This window comes from Martes martes (genome assembly GCF_963455335.1).
Source record: "Martes martes genome assembly, chromosome: 1".
Taxonomy (NCBI): domain Eukaryota; kingdom Metazoa; phylum Chordata; class Mammalia; order Carnivora; family Mustelidae; genus Martes; species Martes martes.
This window is the reverse complement of record NC_137888.1, coordinates 195322155-195340128: the sequence shown is the minus strand read 5'-3', so window position 1 is coordinate 195340128 and position 17974 is coordinate 195322155. Positions and strand designations below refer to the sequence as shown.

Here is a 17974-nt window from a genome sequence, read left to right as displayed (position 1 = left end):
GTCCATATCCCTCAACACAGCATGGGGCTGTGTTCTATCTATCAGCAGGGACGGTGCCACTGTCTAAGACAGATACACATCCCTTCTCACAGTCAAGGCTTCTGTACCAGCAGTCGGAGCCTGGAAACTTGCAGGATGGAATGCCAGATTAAACCACTGAGTTCCCAGCCCAATGACATCAGACACTGCCTTGCTAGGCTATGCCGGTGGACCTATCCCTGCTAGAGCAGCAGCGGCACAGGGGTGACGGTATCAGCTGTCACTTATGGACACCCACTTGTGTCAGTCATGCCCCATTTCATCGTACTCACACAAGCACCTTAGAAGAGAGGTACTCTTAGTATCCCCACTTGACAGATAAGGAAACCGCAGTGTGGAGCTATGAGCCTACCACCAGGTTAAATATACACTAAGGCTCTTTTTACTACCCACTGTCCCCTTACCTATATTAATGGACTAAATGCTCCTTTCCAAAATACTGCTGGGCACAGGGACCAGCACAGTATGAAAAGCTGGCCAGGCCTGATACAGATGAACACTGAGGAGCACTCAGGAGGGGAACTTTCCTGAACACTCAGACCTGCTCTGTGGGCAGGCGGCAGCAGCACCAGACAGAAGTGATCCCAAGTCCATACCCTCTAAGCCCACAGATGAGGCACTGTGGTATCCCAAAACTGCCATAGTGATTTAGGTTAAAGGTGAGATCTATTTGCTCAGAACGGAGAACTCTTATCTAACAAATGAGAACATATCTTTCTTTGTTACGTAATATCTGGTCTTTCTTGAAAAGCTGTATAACAGGATTCCAGAAGTTCTGAGATATAGGCCTCAAATACTTTCCTACTTTCTCAAGTAATCACAAAACAGGAATAAGAAGTCCGGCTGAAGCCTTCCCTCAGCTACGTGCACCGCATCTAGCCGGCAAACAAGCACGGGAAAAAGGGAAAGTGGGTCATCCCCATTCACAGAGCACTGAGCAGAGGCAGTGAGCCATCATGTCATGTGCGCAAGTCAGGGGCTGCAGACAGTAGCAACGACCCCACCAGAGTCAGGAAATAAAAGTCAAATGGACTGAGCGTTGAAGAGTTCAGAAGAAAAAGGTTATGCCTCGCTCCTACACATCAGCTCCTGGAATCCTCAGTGGGACTTCCCTCAATGGGAAAGGGCGTCACCAGAAAGACGGGCCCGGCTCTAAGTAATGGAGCAACACAGGGATCATCCCTGCTTTGTCGGCACACTGGACTCCCTGTGCTGCAAGTCAGTCCTAGGAAAAACCAAGACACAGCTGAACAGAAAGACGCATGTGGTGGTTACAGTCCGTGCTCTGTGGGCATTCAAGCCACTCCAGGCTCCTGCCCTCACTCTGACCCTCACCTTGGCCGGAGGGTTAGTCTCTAAACCTCGTTCCTCAACCCTAAAATAGAAATAATAAGGTCAGCCTCACAGAGTCGGTATAAACTTTAAACATAAGGCAGGTAAAGCATTCAGCACTGTGGCTACACAATGGTTCTAAATGGGGGGCAGTGCTGTCCCCCATGGGACATGTGTCCCCCACGGAGACATTTTTGGTTATTACAGCTGAGAGGTGGTAGCTATTGGCATTTGGTGAGTAAAGATCAAGGGTGCTGCTAAACATCCTATAATGCACAGGTCAGCCCCCACAATAAGGAATTATCGAGCCCCAAATGTCAGTTTGGGGCTGAGAAACCCTGGCTGAGAAACCATGCCCCAGCACACAGTAAGCACTCAATAAATGTGAGCTATGAAATCATCCTTACTATAACAGCAATCAATGAGAAAGTAATAGTTTCCTCCTTTCCAGGAAAATCAGCATCTGTGATTAAAATGATAAGAGATAGAGTGTATTACTTACTCTACTTCTTGTAATACTGGGTAACAGATCTGTCATTCTGGAGACAGGAAGAGTCTGTTGCTTGCTTAATTCTGCAGAGCCCAATAACTTTGTGAAATAAATAACATAGCAGAGCACCAGAACCGCAGTATATAAAAGCTGAAAAATGAAAATAGTGGATTTAAGTGGCATGCTTTTAACACAGGCAGAATTAAGATATGCCTGGAAATCTGACCTCAAAGGCCAAACAACAAAAAGAACTGTCTTCATTAACTGCACCTTCCAGTCAGCAGTGCCTCCCGCTCCGGGGAAGAGCCAGCTCCACTGCGACATCTCTGGGGAAAGGGCTCCAAACACAGCAGCTGACTGGGAGAACAGTTCTGGGCAGGCAGAACATCATTTCCCTGACAGACATCCCCTAGTGCCACCACCACAGCAATGACAGACATGTTCTCAAAGGAACGACGCTCCCGCCTCGACAGCACCCTGTGAGGACCCACATGTTCTGTGCTAATATGCAGAGACCCCCGTCCTAGATGACGGGGGCTTTGGGAAAGCCCTTTCCCTTTGGGAAACCCATAAGCTGTGACGGGGACTACAAAGCAGAACTGAGCTCTTAGCTCCCTCCTCTCAGCCGGGTGCATGGGCAGGGCAAGAGCCACTCCAGGATGGGGGAGGGACTCGGGGTTCGGGGGGTGATAAGAGGGCCCACCCTTCCCTCCACAGAGCCAGGACAAAAGGGTGGCTTGGGGCCAGGAGCTGCAGCCTGGGGTTTTGTTTGCAGGTTGGGAGGAGTATCCAAACAGCCCCTCTCACAGGCTCCCTTCTGCCTTCTCTCCATGCCGGGAATGCAATGCATACTAGCTCAGGAGGGAACGGGCCCTCCAGGTCCTGCTTTCAATCTGGAAATGCTAAGCCTGCTCCTGTGGCAAAGGCAGAGTCCACCGTCCTCTCATGCCTTGTAAGAAGACATGGCAGCTCTGTCGTGAACCATGCCACCAGACCCAACAGCCCCTGTGAGAAGAGGACTCCCTCCTCCACCTCCCTGAACCTTCCCGCAGACCAGCACCTGGGGAAAGAGTGACAGTCTATGGGTAGTCTTCAAGCAGGGCATCCTAACTACATGATCTCTCCCCTATTTTTACTGAGGAAAAATTTACATAGGATAACACTGAGTGTTTTAACCATTTTAAAATATAAAATTCAGTGGCTTTTAGTACATTCACAGTGTTGTACAAACACCACTTTATTCCAGAACATTTCCATCACTCCAAAAGGAAATTCTGTACCCATTAAGCCATCACGCTCTGGTCCTCCACACCCTGGCAATGAAAATCTGCTTTGTCTCTATAGACTCGCCTATCCGGACACTGCATATTAATGGAAGCATGCAATCGGTGGCCTGGTGCCTGGCTTCATCCACTTAGTATAATGGTTTCCGAGTTCATGGTGCTGTGGCACGTTATCATTTTTATGGCTGAGAACTAATCCGCTGTGCACATATGCCACGTTTTGTTCATCCATTCATCAGATGATGGACATCGGGCCTGTTCCCACCTTTTGGCTGTGGTGAATAGCGTTGCCGTGAGTATCTGCGTACGAGTTGTTTGAACACGTTTTCAATCTTTTGGGGATATACCTAGGGGCAGAATTGCTGGGCATAATACATCAGTTCTACATTTAACTTTTTGAGGAACTGACAAACCGTTTTTCCACAATGGCTGCACCGTGTTACATCCCTGCCAGCGACATGGGAGGGCTCCAATTTCTGCATATCCACATCGACACTTGTTATTTTCTTATTTTTTGGTAACAGCCACCCTAATGGGTGCAAAGTAGTATCTCATTGTGGTTTTGATTTACGTTTGCTAACGACTAATGATATGAAGTATCTTTTCATGTGGTTATTGGCTATTTGGGTATCTTCTTTGGAGAGATGTTTCTTGAGGTCCTTTACCTACTTTTTGGGTAGTGTGCCTTTTTGTTGTTGAGTTATAAGAATTCTTTATATATTCTAGAGTGACCCTTTTATTCGACATACGATGCCATGGGGTAAGGGGCTGTTTAAGAAAGAACCTGGAAGTAGGTTGGACAAAGGGGAATCCCAGAGCCGTGGTGGGGATCGCCTGCTGATATGAGGTGCTGTTGGCTCTTAGACCTCTCACACAGACACTGACAGAGAACATGCCAGAGAAGAGCTCTCCCAAGTCTTATAATAAGAAAGCAAGTAAACTCGGAATGGGCCTTGCTGACCTAGGATGTATCCTGGGTGGGAGCATCAGAAAGTCCTTTCTTTCCCAAGAAAGTGTCTTTCCCAAGAGGAGTCAACCAATAACTGGGCATCTTCATGGCCTCCTGTCCTATTAGGGAGAGTATATCAAAAACATGATGAATGTGGAGAACTGTAGTCCCAGATCAAATAAAACATGGCAAAAATTATCACAAGTAACTCCTCTAAGATATGCAACTATTTGCAACTATTTGCAAACTGCTTTTAGGAGGCAATTCTCATTCTTATACCACTGATTTGAAATCTACTTTTTCTGTGTTTCACAACAATATTTGTAGTTTTTGCTAAGATACGGGAAAGACTTTCACATAAGTCGCTACTAAAAATGTTAACTTATCTTCCTATATGTTAAGAAAAATTACAAACTGCTTTGTACTATAAGCTGTTCCAGTAACTATGTGATCGTAGGTTTCATTTTTAAAATGAACACCGTACTCCAGTTACACTTTCATTAGAGCTAGGGATATGAACCAGAACTAGAACATGGGATGGCAACGAGGCCGGGCCTGCCGGAAGTGAGAGTGTGCCTGCCAGGACTTGGCTCCTATGCTCTGCATTGTGTGAGATTACAGTGCAAGCTCCAAACAGGCTTGGCAGAATTTCCTCCTATTCTGAAAACACCTGATTGAAATCCAGGGAAAAATCACACACATGCAGTTTGACTCCCACCCCACCCCCTCGCTGCTTTCTCCCCTCCTCCATAAGACAATCAAAGGTGAGTTTGGAACGGGCTTGCCCACAGAACATCTAAAGGAGTTGCTATGTTTGACAGCAAGGTCTAGTGCAGGGACCTCACCAGGCCCCTGGGGATGCCAGGAGCAACGACACGTGGAGCAGGAGGGACAGCCAAAGGAAAAGCACTGTCAAGGCGGTCTTTTTAGAGCTCCCAGCCTGCCTCACATGCATGAATACTCCAAATGCAAATCACACAGTAATGGGAACAAGAAGAAAAACATAAAATGGAGAAACATAGATTATACAAAAGTGAAAAGCTGTAACTCTTACCTGGGCCAAAGAGAAAATGTATAGCCCCCAGTGAGGCAACCACAGCACGAGAAAAGCTGTCAGGACACTCTTGAGGATGACGGACAGGCTCTCGGCAATCACCTGCAGGAACAGGGTAAAGGGGGCACCTCACATTAATAAAAGCTAAAGATGCACAGGAATGACGAATAGGAGCCTGGGACAGTGGCCACCCTGGCAGTGAGGATGGGGCACAGGGTTAGACACAGCACCCATAATGCTCTAGTGGGCTGGGTGGTTTGTTCATGGATCTTTAGTATACTATCATGCTTTAAGATTCACACATATGCTATATATTCTCTTGTACATATCAAATTACCGATTTTTTTTAAAGATTTTATTTATTTATTTGACAGACAGAGATCACAAGTAGGCAGAGAGGCAGGCAGAGAGAGAGGGAGAAGCAGGCTCCCCACTGAGCAGAGAGCCTGATGTGGGGCTTGATCCCAGGACCCTGAGATCATGACCTGAGCCGAAGGCAGAGGCTTAACCCACTGAGCCACCCAGGCGCCCCCAAATTACCTATTTTGAAAGATGAAAAGTTACTGTTAGTATGCAATTACGAACAGAATCACTAGAAAAATCTGAAAAATCTTTACAGTCCTCTCAAATTCTTACCTAAACTAATAACTTCCCTATTAGTAAACCTATTTTGCATTAATAGTATAGCAGTGGTAAACTTAAGCCCAGCCCGTCTGCCAAATTTCAAGGAAATGAACTAAACCGATCATGTTATCTTTTTCCAAATTCATTTTTAGATGCAAGTCTGAAAAAAATCATCCTCTCCTAGAAAACATTTTTAAGAAACCACTTTCTCTTATTTTTCACACTTCCCATCAAAGCAGAAGGCACACTGACCTTGAGTTTGACAAACATCTGTGCTTGTGCCAAGACCCAGAAGGGTTCTCCCAGAAGCTCTACCACGGCCGAAAGGCCAAACACCACCACTCCAGTTCCATAGTGGGAGACGATATTAGGATCCGGCACTTCAAGTAAACGTAACCACACCCAGCCCAGGAACAAGGACCAAAACACACCCAGGGGGACGCTAGAAAAGGGAAAAAATGTTTTTTTTAATATGCTAAGTATAAAAATAAATATATATTAAAATAGTCGTACCGAACAGAAAGGAAATATAATTATAAAAATAGCTACCACTTATTAAGGCACTTCTTACACGCCAGGTACTCGATCCACTCCCTTTATGTCTCCAACATCTCCCAATGATCCTGTCATTATCCCCATTTAAGTGATGAGGGAACTAAGGCTGATGACAAGCACTGGGTAATCTGGCCAAGGTCATGGACAGTAAGTCAAGGGCAGAAGCAGAACCCGATCCCCATCTAACGCCAAAACCTACACTCCTATCAAGTGTATTACGCTGAGGAGATAAGCAAAATTCCCAGAAAGTACGTGCCTGTTGTTGGCACTGCGAATGACTAAAAGACAGTATCCAGTTGGTTCTTGCACCCAAATAAGCAACAGTCCAGTGCACAGCGTCCCTTCGCACGTACACCACAGAGCACTTCAATATGACTGAGTAGTTAACTGTCAGGCCTCAAATAAAATGAACACCTACCAGCCTCACGACAGTCATTTCCATGGGGCAAGAAGGAGTCATGTAGACAGCACCAGCCCTCTCTGCAGGGATCTAACTGCAGAAAAGCCATTACAAGTTTTAGCTGATGTATTTGACCTTCAGGAATATTCTAAAAGGTTCAGAACTGAAATCAACCTAACAAAATTGAAGAAAGATATAATGAAAGCCCTAAAAGGCTTTCAAAAAATACTAAGTGGTTGTTAAAAGCTCGGAAAAGACTACAGGGGGAAAGATTACTAATGAAGATAGCACAGTCCCAGTGGGGCCCAGAATGGGCATCAGGAATGGCAGAAACAACCTCCCAAGAGGGTAGAAACAGGGCTAGAAACCTGGCCCTGAAACCCCCACCCGGAGTTCTTGGCTACCCACAAAGGAAACAGCCAACAAACTCTTTCCAATTGGACACTCTCTCCTTGCCCCATGCCCAGGCCCCAGAACCACCCCCACCCCCCGCCATTAAACCAAAGCTGGAGACAATTCAGCTTTGGGCAGATGTTGCTGTTTAACCTTTAAGACACTTGCTTTTGCACTGTCTCCTGCCAAACCACAACTCACGTTAGCCACAAGAGGTTAAAGGTTTGGCTCCAGTCTCGCTGGGGGCCCCCGCTCAGACATGCTCTACGGAAGGCCTCTCTGGCCAGGAAGATGGTGGTCGAGTAAAGCAGTGTTAGCCTGTAAAGGAAAAGCAGAAATCAATAATGACTCTGTTTTTTTTTCCACAGAGAGAACTTCTGAGATTTTGCCAGCGACAGGAAGGAAAAGTCGTGGGCATAAGTCACTGGTGGTGATGTGAAGGACAGTGAGTTCCTGCGGGGCCCATACTAATCTGATCCACTTGAACAGCAGAGTTAGGAACGGAACAAGGGACACCTGAGAGTGTGCCTACAGAGCATTATGCCAGAATAGACACTGCCGCAGTGGCCCCCAAAACATACCGCTTCAGAGCAAAGAGCAGAGGTGTGGCTCTGACACTAAGGAGAAAAGGACAAGGTATGACCGCACACAGCAAGCGGATCTCTTGGTCACACTGAGACCGGTGACCCATCAGTTCTTATAAGAGAAGCAGAGGCTCTACTGAGCAGAAGCTCTGGCCAAAAGCTTTCTCAGGACAGCCAACAGACTTGTTACAGACGTCACCGCAACCCAGGTCAGCAAGGCTTGTCTGCATACTTGCTGGGTGGGCAGTACCTAGGTGGACCCTCCTGCACCTGGGTGAGTGGTAGCTGAGGTTTTCCCTCATCAACAGGCTATAGCTGATGAAGGTAGAGTGGGGACAGCCCATGGCTAAGGTCTCTCTGAGGTTGTCCAAGGATCATGTGGCCACCCAAGGCTTCTGTCCACCACTGCCAATGAGGAGACTGGACCATATGGTAAGTAGGGGGCGGGCTAGATCATGGCTGTCAAAGCAGAGACTTGCCAATCTGGAGGAGACCAGATGGCGAGAGGCCCAAACTGTTTTCAAATCTGAGCACCTAAAAGGAGATTTGGTCCCCTTCCTTCCTGCTTTTTTTAAAAAAGATTTTTGAAAGATTTTATTTATTTATTTGAGAGGGAGAGAGACAAGTGGGGTGGAGGGGTGGAGGGAGAAGCAGACTTTCCACTGAGCAGGGAGCCCCAGGCAAGGCTCCATGCCAGGATCCCGGGATCATGACCTGAGCTACAGGTAGACCCTTAACTGACTGAGCCACCCAGGTGCCCACGTTTTTCACATTTTTAAAAAAAGATTTTATTTTTAAGTAATCTCTACACCCAACATAGGGCTCGAACTTACAACCTCAAGATCAAGGGTCACATGCTCCCCCCGCGGAGCCAGCCAGGCACCCCTCTTCCTGCTTTCCACAGTATTTCTTGAAGTATGGTCCTTACTTTAAAATTATCTGAGGAGGGGCACCTGGGTGGCTCAGTGGGTTAAGCCTCTGCCTTTGGCTTGGGTCATGATCTCAGGGTCCTGGGATCGAGCCCTGAATCGGGCTCTCTGCTCGGCAGGGAGCCTGCTTCCCCCTCTCTCTGCCTGCCTCTCTGCCTACTTGTGATCTCTCTCTCTCTCTGTCAAATAAATAAAATATTTTTTTTTTAAATTATCTGAGGAGCTTGTCAAAATACTGATTCCTGGGCCCCTCCTCAGTCCCACCTACTGTAAACCACATGATTCCTTTGCCCATCAAAGTTTGAGAACCTTCTGCAAGCTCGGAGAACAGAGCCCAGAGCTTGTTTGGTGGGTATTCAGTGTGAAATGCTGTCTGGAACATACTGTCTTATTTATCAGGACACGAAGCTACACCTGAGAGGCTGAGCTATTCTGAGTGCTCACATTACTCCATAGACTTCCGTGTCATTTGTGAATTCAGAATATGTGTGGGTGCCCTTGAATGGAAAGGAGAGGAGTAAAAAAAAAGAAAAAAAAAATAGAGTCTTAAAGACAAAGCAAGGCAGCTCTCTAAGAGCCACGGCCGAGGGACTCGTGACAGGGACTCAAGCTCTCACCCTAACTTCCATTATCCAATTATAAAAGTCACTGAGGAGGGAAGGCAGCCTGCTCCAGGTCTGCAGTTATGAAGCACATCCTCAAGCACTGCAGAACTCCTGCTTCCCTCGCTGTCAGCAGGACAAGAACACAGGATTATACCTGAGACAGGGTTTGCAAGGAATTACTCCTACTCCTCTCCTGGGTTCCCAGAGCAGGCAAACCAGAACAGCTGGCAGAGAAATGTGCATTTGGAGGCCGCTAATGGAAAACACTCCATGGGGCCATTAGAAGCAACATCGCCTGCTCATTCCCCCACCCCAGCACGCTCTCCCTCATCGCACTGCTAGAACACTCCACTTCTGGGAAAGGGGCCATGCTTCTAAAATCCGAGGGTGACACAAAGGTGCCCTGACTCGAGCTACGGATTGTGGGCAGTGCCAGGGCTCATCCCTTCTTACCTTACGTTCACTATGCCAACGATTTCCTTTGACAGGAAGCGAAGAACAAACGCATTCAAGACAAAGGTGATCACGCGAAACAATACCTACGGAAAAAGAGGGAAAATACACGAGAATAAATTAGGTAGGGAATATTTACTTGTGAAATGAAAACAATGTGGCTCTTCTCCCTAATAATGTACTGACAGCAGCTTCGCCAGAGACCCTCTCAGAAATGCACTACCTGTCTGCATTTCTGCTGAAATGTCATTCCTTGGGGTCCCTCAGCACAGTTGTGCAATGGTCAAGAACCCACAAAGGCACATGGAAGGCTCTCTAATTTATTGATAAGAAGGAGGCCCTGACATATTCAGTGAATTTCTTCGGGTTCAAAGTTAGGCGCTCCAGGAGACAGAGAATTCTAGTTAGTGCTTCACATTGCCTCCCCACCCCGCCAGCCTGTTTAGAAATAGCACACGCTTAGCAAGTGGGAGCCTGCAGGGTACAGCGGAATCTCTAGGAATCACAGGGCCTAATTTCTCTTTCTTCTCTGCCTACTAATATCTGGGAATCCTGGTAATGACTTTTAGTCTCTTTTAACTTGTTTTCTCAATTAGAAAAGGAAAATATTTGCCACTTTCCTGAGAGGAGTTGAAATATCTTTTTTTCTTTTTTTTTTTTAATTTGAGTACAGGGGTGCCTGGCTGACTCAGTCAGTAGAGCATGTGACTCTTGATCTTGCGGTTATGAGTTTGAGCCCCAAGCTAGGTATAGGGATTACTTAAAAATAAAATCCCTTATTTATTTTTTTAAAGATTTATTTATTTATTTATTTGACAGACAGAGATCACAAGTAGGCAGAGAGGCAGGCAAAGAGAGAGCAGGAAGCAGGTTCCCTGCCGAGCAGAGAGCCCAATGCGGGGCTTGATCCCAGGACCTTGAGATCATGACTTGAGCCGAAGGCAGAGGCTTAACCCACTGAGCCACTCAGGCGCCCCCAAAATAAAATCCTTTAAAAAAATTTTTGAGTACCACCGACACACAATGAGGTAACTTTCAAATGATAACTGTAAATAATAAGATAATATAAAATGGGGAAAGGGAGAAAGAGTCCAGCTATCGCCATTGAAGAGGATATATATCAAGATTTCAAACCTGTCAATTCAAGAAAACTACCTGAGCAAAGAATTCTTGCAGGAGACAGAGAACAGGGTGCCAGGTGGGGATGCTAAATGGGGATGTTGACCAGCTGCAGACCTCAGCCCCCCTCTGCATCCAGGCAGCACAGCAGGTAGAACTCAAGTGCGCTCCCCAGCAAATGACAAATCACTCTCAGAGTTACCTGTGAACAGCTGCAATTTGTTTGGTTGTTTTTTGGTTTTGGTTATTTGGGTTCTTTAACAAAGATTTTGTTTATTTTATTTGACACAGAGAGAGAGAGAGAGAAAGCAAGCGAGCACACAAGCAGGGGGAGCAGCAAAGGGAGGAGAAGTAGGCTCCCCACTGAGCAGGGAGCCTGATGCTGGACTTGATGCCAGGATCCTGGGATCATGACCCAAGCTGAATGCAGACGCTTAATGGACTGAGCCACCCAGGCATCCCTGGTTGTTTTTTTGTTTTTTTTGAGAGAGAGCACGTGCCCTTTGGGGGGGGCGGAGGGAAGAGGAAGGAGCAGAGGGAGAGGGACAGAGAGAATCAAGAGTTGGATGCTCACCTGACTGAGCCACCTAAGTGCTCCTGAACAGCTAAACCTTGAAAGATTTCAATCAAAGTATGCCAATAGGCCATGACGGTTTGAAAATCTCTGGGGAAAGATATGACCAAAAACGGAGAGTACAGTTTAACACTGCTAGTGTCTGTAACACTGAAGTGTCATAGAGCAACAAGCTCTCCAAAGCCAAGCTACCACAGTCTTAAACTTTATGGAGTCAAAGGTGGCCTTTTGGGAAACGCCTGATGAAAGCTCTGTAGCTCTCCTAGGAAACATGCAGATAGATAGATAGATAGATACACACACACACACATACATACATATATATATGTATACATGTATACATGTGTGTGTATATATATATACCAAATTCTTTACTCAATTTTAGACGTTTGAAGCCAATTCATGGAGCCCTGAATGGAAAAAGCGCTCAGCTCAGAGTCTCAAATCACCACTTAGCTGTTAAACCCATCATCTCCTAACTCCTCTACCTATCTTATAGAGTTGAAAACAAGGATCAAATAAGATTGTGAAGGTGATGGGGTGCCTGGGTGGCTCAGCGGGTTAAAGCCTCTGCCTTCAGCTCAGGTCATGATCTCAGGGTCCTGGGATCGAGCCCCACATTGGGCTCTCTGCTCAGCAGGGAGCCTGCTTCCCACTCTCTCTGTCTCTGCCTGCCTCTCTGCCTACATGTGATCTCTGTCAAATAAATAAATAAAATCTTAAAAAAAAAGATTGTGAAGGTGGAAGCATTTTTGGAAAAACACATACAAATGAGAAGACCTTCATACTTTCACTATGATCAGCTCAGAATTAAGACAGAGAATAAGCTCTCAAATTCTTGCAGAATACAATGTAACTGCAAACCTACTTCAAGTATTTGCATCATAATGTGAGAACGCATAGGAGAGTAAACATACACAGATTAAAACACTCAGGAAGCCTAGATTATGGCTGTATTCTTAAAATGACATACACCTATTTATGCTAACAAGAGTCAAAGTTACCATTGTCTAAGAAAATGTCTCGGGCTATATCCCTATCTCCTAGTTGAAGAGTTGAGTTAATGAAGCTCTGAAGGTGTTCATGCTACACGGTATCTGCTCCACACAGTGGCCCTTATTAGCAACACAATCTTCATTTAACTTTGTAAAGGATTTTACAGCTTATTTTTTCACATTAAAAGGAATTTATTACATGCATCATATATGTATATTTTAATTTTAGTAAATATACTGTGCAATATTGGTTTCTGGAGTAGAATTCAGTGATTTATCCTGTTCACACGACACCCAGTGCTCATCACAAGTGCCCTCTTTAATATCTATCACCCATCTAGCCTGTCCCCCACCCACCTCCCTCAAGGGCTTTACAACTTAAAAAAAGCTCTTACATTTGGTACCCATTTGCCCCTTCAAAGCAACTGGGTAAATGCACAGGAAGCAAGTTAAGACTCAGAGCAAAGTGATTTGCTCAATGTCACACAACAATCATATGACCCAGCTTCACTTTACAGGTAGGCACCTGACTCCTAGTCCATTATATTTTCTGCTAAGATGTGGTCGGTTGGTTTGTTTGTTCGTTTATGAAGCCAGTCCGGGTGGTAAGGTATCATCAAAGCTTGAACGATCAGCATTATGGCTAAAACACTGAACTCCGTTAGTTATGTTGTGGAATAGAAGAAAAAAGACTTGGTAAATTCAGGATTCACCTACTTTAGGATTAGGTGAATGTTTATTAAGCATTTATCTTGTGCAAGGAACTCTTCTACATGCTTTATGTGATTATTTCATTTCATCCCTATAAGGACCATTTAAAAAATCCTTATTACCATAATAAAAATACCTAACATTTACTAAGTACTCATAATGAGCCAGGCACTTAACAGTCATGCCATCTAATCTTGCTAATGACCCTATGAGGCTGCATTACTGTTCTCATTTAAGATGAGGAAAATTGATGCTCGAAGTAAAGCAATTTTTCACAAGGGCAGGGATCTGCCAAGTAACAAGGATTACACTTGAGCTTAAGTGTGGCCGGTTCTCTCTCCTAACATCCAAGTGAAATGCTGCCTCTAAAATAAAGGGGAGGGCAGATTCAGGATTCTTCTAAGGGCTAAACGGCTCAAGAGTGCAACACAGAAAAACTGAGCCCCTTGACTTAGAATGACCAACTCCTACGTTAAAAGAATCTTTAGAGACCATTTGGACCAACTGGCATGTATCTTATCTGAGAGATGATGAAAATTAGGGCCAAAAAGGGGAAGTGACTTATCCAAGGTCACATAGCCAGAGGGAAAATGCAGCCAATATTTACTAAGTGCATACTAAGAGTCAGGCTCAGCATTAAGTACAATTATCTTTATGACTCCAGTCAAGCCTCATAGCAAATTTATGAGCTAGGTACTAGTATGACCCCAGTTTTCCCATGAGGAGCTGAGTCTTAGCAGAAGTTTTTTGTCCTGGGTCATGCAGCTAGCACAAGGCAGAACCAGGATTCCTACACCAGATATCTTTTTCTTAGTTATGCCATACTGTCTCTCAACTCGGTGGGAGTCAGAGCATCTGAAAAGGGGTCCGAGGGCCAGCGATGGGGCATGGAGAAAGTGAAGCCCTTCCATTAAAAGCATCATATTCTAGACCACCTGCCACCTGACCCGTCTCCTACTACCATACGGAAGATACAACGCTCAGAACGAAAGTGACTTGTTTCCAGTCTCCCAGCCAGGGCTCTGCGCTCCAGGCCCAGGCGCCCCTTCGCCGCCGCCACCGCCTCTTGTCCAACCCCTCTGTAAGTGGGGTCCACACCGGGACTGGGTGTGCCCCGGGGCGTGCTCACAAGGGCCCCAGGGCCGCCTCCCCGCGCATCCCGGCTGCGGGTCGAACTCGGGCCGGCCGGGCAGAGAGTACCTGCAGGAGCAGACCGGAGGAGGCCAGGCGGGTCGCCTGGCCCAGCACCTCCCTGCTGCCCATAGCTTCGGCGCCCGGACTCGGTCACCGGGAAACGCCACCGCCTACCCGCCGCGTCGCAAAGAGATAGCGTCACGGAGCGACTCGCTCTTTGATTGGTGATCTTGGGGCGGCGGAGGCGGAGCACGAAACGTTCTGGTCCATTAAGCGGCCGGCTTGAGTGACGTCACTGAGCCGGCGCCCCGTTTCTTCTCTCGTTCGGTCTGAGCTTGTGAGGTTTCTGTTCCTGCCCCTTCCCGTCCCAAATAAGTTAAGTGAAGCTGTTAAAGTAGCCAGAGTCCCTTCCCTGAGGGAGGCTCTCAGCCTCCCAGCTAAGAAACATTAACTTCCCCGGCCTTGTTCATAAGATTCTTGCCTTTTGGTCTTGGTTTACAAAGCTGGACCACAGCCCCCAGAATTAGGCAGGACAGGAATTACCAGTATTTTACACAGCAAGGACTGAAGGACCGGAAGTTAAATCAGCATTTACACGTGCGTGTAATCCTTCCTAAAGAGCTGAGAATTGGGCCCTGTTATGCGCCCAGATTACTCAGATGAGTAAGACGAGACGTGAGTGGAGCCAACCCTGGGCTTCAGATCCTAAAACCCCCTCTTTTGCCTACATGCTACCCGTTGTGAGGACAGAGCAGAGGAATGGGCGGGAAGCGCTTTGTAAAACATAAAGCACAACGCACAGCGTCGGCCGCTCTGTCCTTGTTCTTATCTGCTATGCAGTCCCGGGAAGCCCACTTTCCCAGTCTCTTTTAGGCCTTCCCTGATTTGACCCCAGTCTACTTTCTGAACCACCTTTCACGCCACCACTGCCCTTTCCCAACACTCTTCGGTCCTAGCCATTTGGAACACTTACCATTCCTCAGACAGGCCCTATCTCATTAGACTTCGTTCTTGTTGCCCTCTGCCCAAAGTGCCTTCCCTGATGGCCCATCCAGCCCCTCACCCACTCTCCCAGACCCCATTGTCCTGACCTTCCTGAGTACTACAGTCAGCATCTGCTATGGAGTGAATGCTGGTGTCCTCCCCAAATTCATGTTGAACCCCTAATCCTCAGTGTGATGGTACTTGGAGGTGGGGCCTTTGGGAGGTAATAGGTTATGAGCGTGGTACCTCCATGAATGGGGTTAGTGCCTTTATAAGAAGACATAAGAGAGAAAGGAATGCTCTCTCTCTGCCATATGAGGATACAGCAAGAAGGCAGCCATCTACAAACCAGCCAGCACTTTATCTTGAACTTTGCAGCCTCCAGAACTGCAATAAATAAATGCCTGTCGTTTAAGCCACCTAGTCCTTTGTATATTGTTACAGCAGCCCAAGCACCTGGAAAGCACTTTGTGACCTTTATAGCTTCTAGCACAATCTGCTTTGCAGTGAAGAGTCTAGAATATGTGTCTCTGCCTAAACAGCCATGAGCTTCAAGAAGGCAAGAGTGAAGCAAACCTGGCTTTGCCTCCTGCAACGGTGTTGGGGAAGGCTCCTAGGAGTTCCATAAATGCCTCCTGCCCTGTATAGCTGCCTAGTACTGTTGGGAACAGACCACAGGGCTCAAGGCCTATCCCCTCTCCCCCCCCCCCACTCCATCTTGCCAAATTACTCAAATTGTGTCCAATGGTAGAGGTTCAGAATGTGTTTGACTATGAGACAGACCTGGCCCTGAATCCTCATTCTGTTACTCACTAACCTGGCAACCTCAGTCTGCTCATCTATTGAATAGGAGATATTTTCTATCTGTCTTGTGAGGGTAATCATAAGAATGGAAGCAGAAAAAGTCTGGCCCTTCAGGAACCTAAAATCTAGTGGAAGGGAAACCAATTGAAACAGTCCTGGTAATAAAATTTCACATAGTGGTAAGTGCTATGAAAAATATGAAACCAGATAAGGTAAGAGAGGCTTTTGGAGGGGGAGGGGACATGCTGTTCTGGAGGGCAAGGTAAATCAGGCACCCACCGGGGACAGGACTATACCTAGAGAGGAGGGCAAAGTGCCAGAGGGTCAGCCTAATGTATTTGGCCTAATGGCTGAGATGCCCAAGGGCTTGACCTGGGCAGCTTGCCCATCCCCATGGAGCTTGAGCTGGCAGACCAGGTAGGCTCCCGCTCCCTTTATCCCCAGCCAAGCAGCTGCCTCCTCCATGGCTAGCCCCTGAAGCAGAACCAACGAAGAGCTCTTCATGTCCACATACTCCTAACCCTGGGCATCCTGGTGGGCTGGCCTAGGAGAGACGAGGAGATCGTTTTGCTGGGGGCAAAGAAGCCAAAAGGGAAATGCTCCAGGCTAAGTCCAAAGAGCAAAGCCTCAGGGGAGTCCAGGATGCAGACTCTGAGGGGTTCCTGGGCACAGAGTCAGGGGACATTTTCTCTCATTCTGGAGGTTAGGACTTAGTAAGGAGAGACTGAGCATGCACTTTTTGCTCAGAGCCATACTGGGTGCTGGGGTGGTGGGGGGAGGAACCTTGCTGAGGATCAATGAGCACTGAACACCGACTCCGTGGTACTCGTGGCATGCATGGCACTCGTGTGTGCAATGTACATGTATGTTTCAGCTCCTATATCTCCCTCAACAGCTCTTGGGGTGGGTATAACATATGAGCACAAGGAAGCACAGAGATGTTAGTGACTCACCCAAGGTCATTCAGTGAGGGGGCAAGCTGGTATTTGAACCCAGATGCTTTCTGACCCTAAATGCTTGGAGGTGTTCCTGTCCTCAAAAAGCTTCTGGTCCCAAAGGAGACCTAAGAGTCCCCATATCTGAACCACGGAGAACATACGTGGCATGAAGGGGATGGACTCTGGGAGGCCTGCAGTGGTCAAGCGCCAGTGGACTTAGAGGATTCCCTCACCTCTGTGCTGAGCCTCCCCAAAGGCCTTGCCTCTCCTAGGAGTACTGGTACCCACAGGGTATGGCACAATCTGTGGATTTTGTGTAGAAGGCTGAGCTCAAGGCTGGGAACTGCTGCCTGCTGGCTGTTGCCTGTTTTGTACACAGCCTTCAGACTAAGAACGGTTTTTACATTTTCAAGTGGTGGCGGGAAAAATCAAAAGAAGAATATTTTTTTTAAAGATATTTTTTATTTATTTGACAGAGGGGGGGGAGGGGGAAGCAGGCTCCCTGCCGAGCAGAGAGCCCGATGCGGGGCTCGATCCCAGGACCCTGGGATCATGACCTGAGCCGAAGGCAGAGGCTTTAACCCACTGAGCCACCCAGGTGCCCCAAGAAGACTATTTGATGACACAGGAGAAGTATATGAACTTCAAATTCAAATGTCCAGAAATAAAGTGGTCTCGAGAACAGCCCCATCCACCCACTTGTCCGCATACTGTCTGCAGTTACGGTCGTGCTATCAGAACAGAATAGTGTGCCCCCCAAAACTGAAAATACTTCCTATCTGGCCTTTTACAGAAAAAGATTGTCAATCCTGGTGATCAGTGTCGAGCCCCAGCGCCTGACATGGAGTACACATCTGGATATTGAATGAATGAATGCAGGGATAAGTGAATGATGAAGCACTAGGAAAAAAGGGAAGACGGGTTCTTCCCCAGGGGTCACCTGGTTTGGAGAACACCAGACTATAGATGGCGGTCACTGAAGGAGCTGTGTCCCCAGGCTGCCCCCCTCCATCCTGCCCTCTGTG

The 17974-nt window shown here is 47.1% G+C and overlaps 1 protein-coding gene across 1 annotated transcript in view; it reads right to left on the bottom strand.

Annotated features, from left to right (window-relative positions):
• RFT1 (RFT1 glycolipid translocator homolog) overlaps nt 1-14418 on the bottom strand; it is a 36615-nt gene extending 22197 nt beyond the window's left edge. Inside the window, exons 1-6 of the mRNA XM_080815824.1 lie at nt 14290-14418; nt 9691-9776; nt 7321-7437; nt 6024-6213; nt 5148-5249; nt 1874-2011 (exon numbers count right to left, since the gene is read on the bottom strand). Coding sequence (XP_080671950.1) covers nt 1874-2011; nt 5148-5249; nt 6024-6213; nt 7321-7437; nt 9691-9776; nt 14290-14352 — 696 coding nt within the window. The 5' untranslated portion in view covers nt 14353-14418. The remainder of the gene's footprint in view (nt 1-1873; nt 2012-5147; nt 5250-6023; nt 6214-7320; nt 7438-9690; nt 9777-14289) is intronic.
• Nucleotides 14419-17974: the final 3556 nt, after the last annotated feature.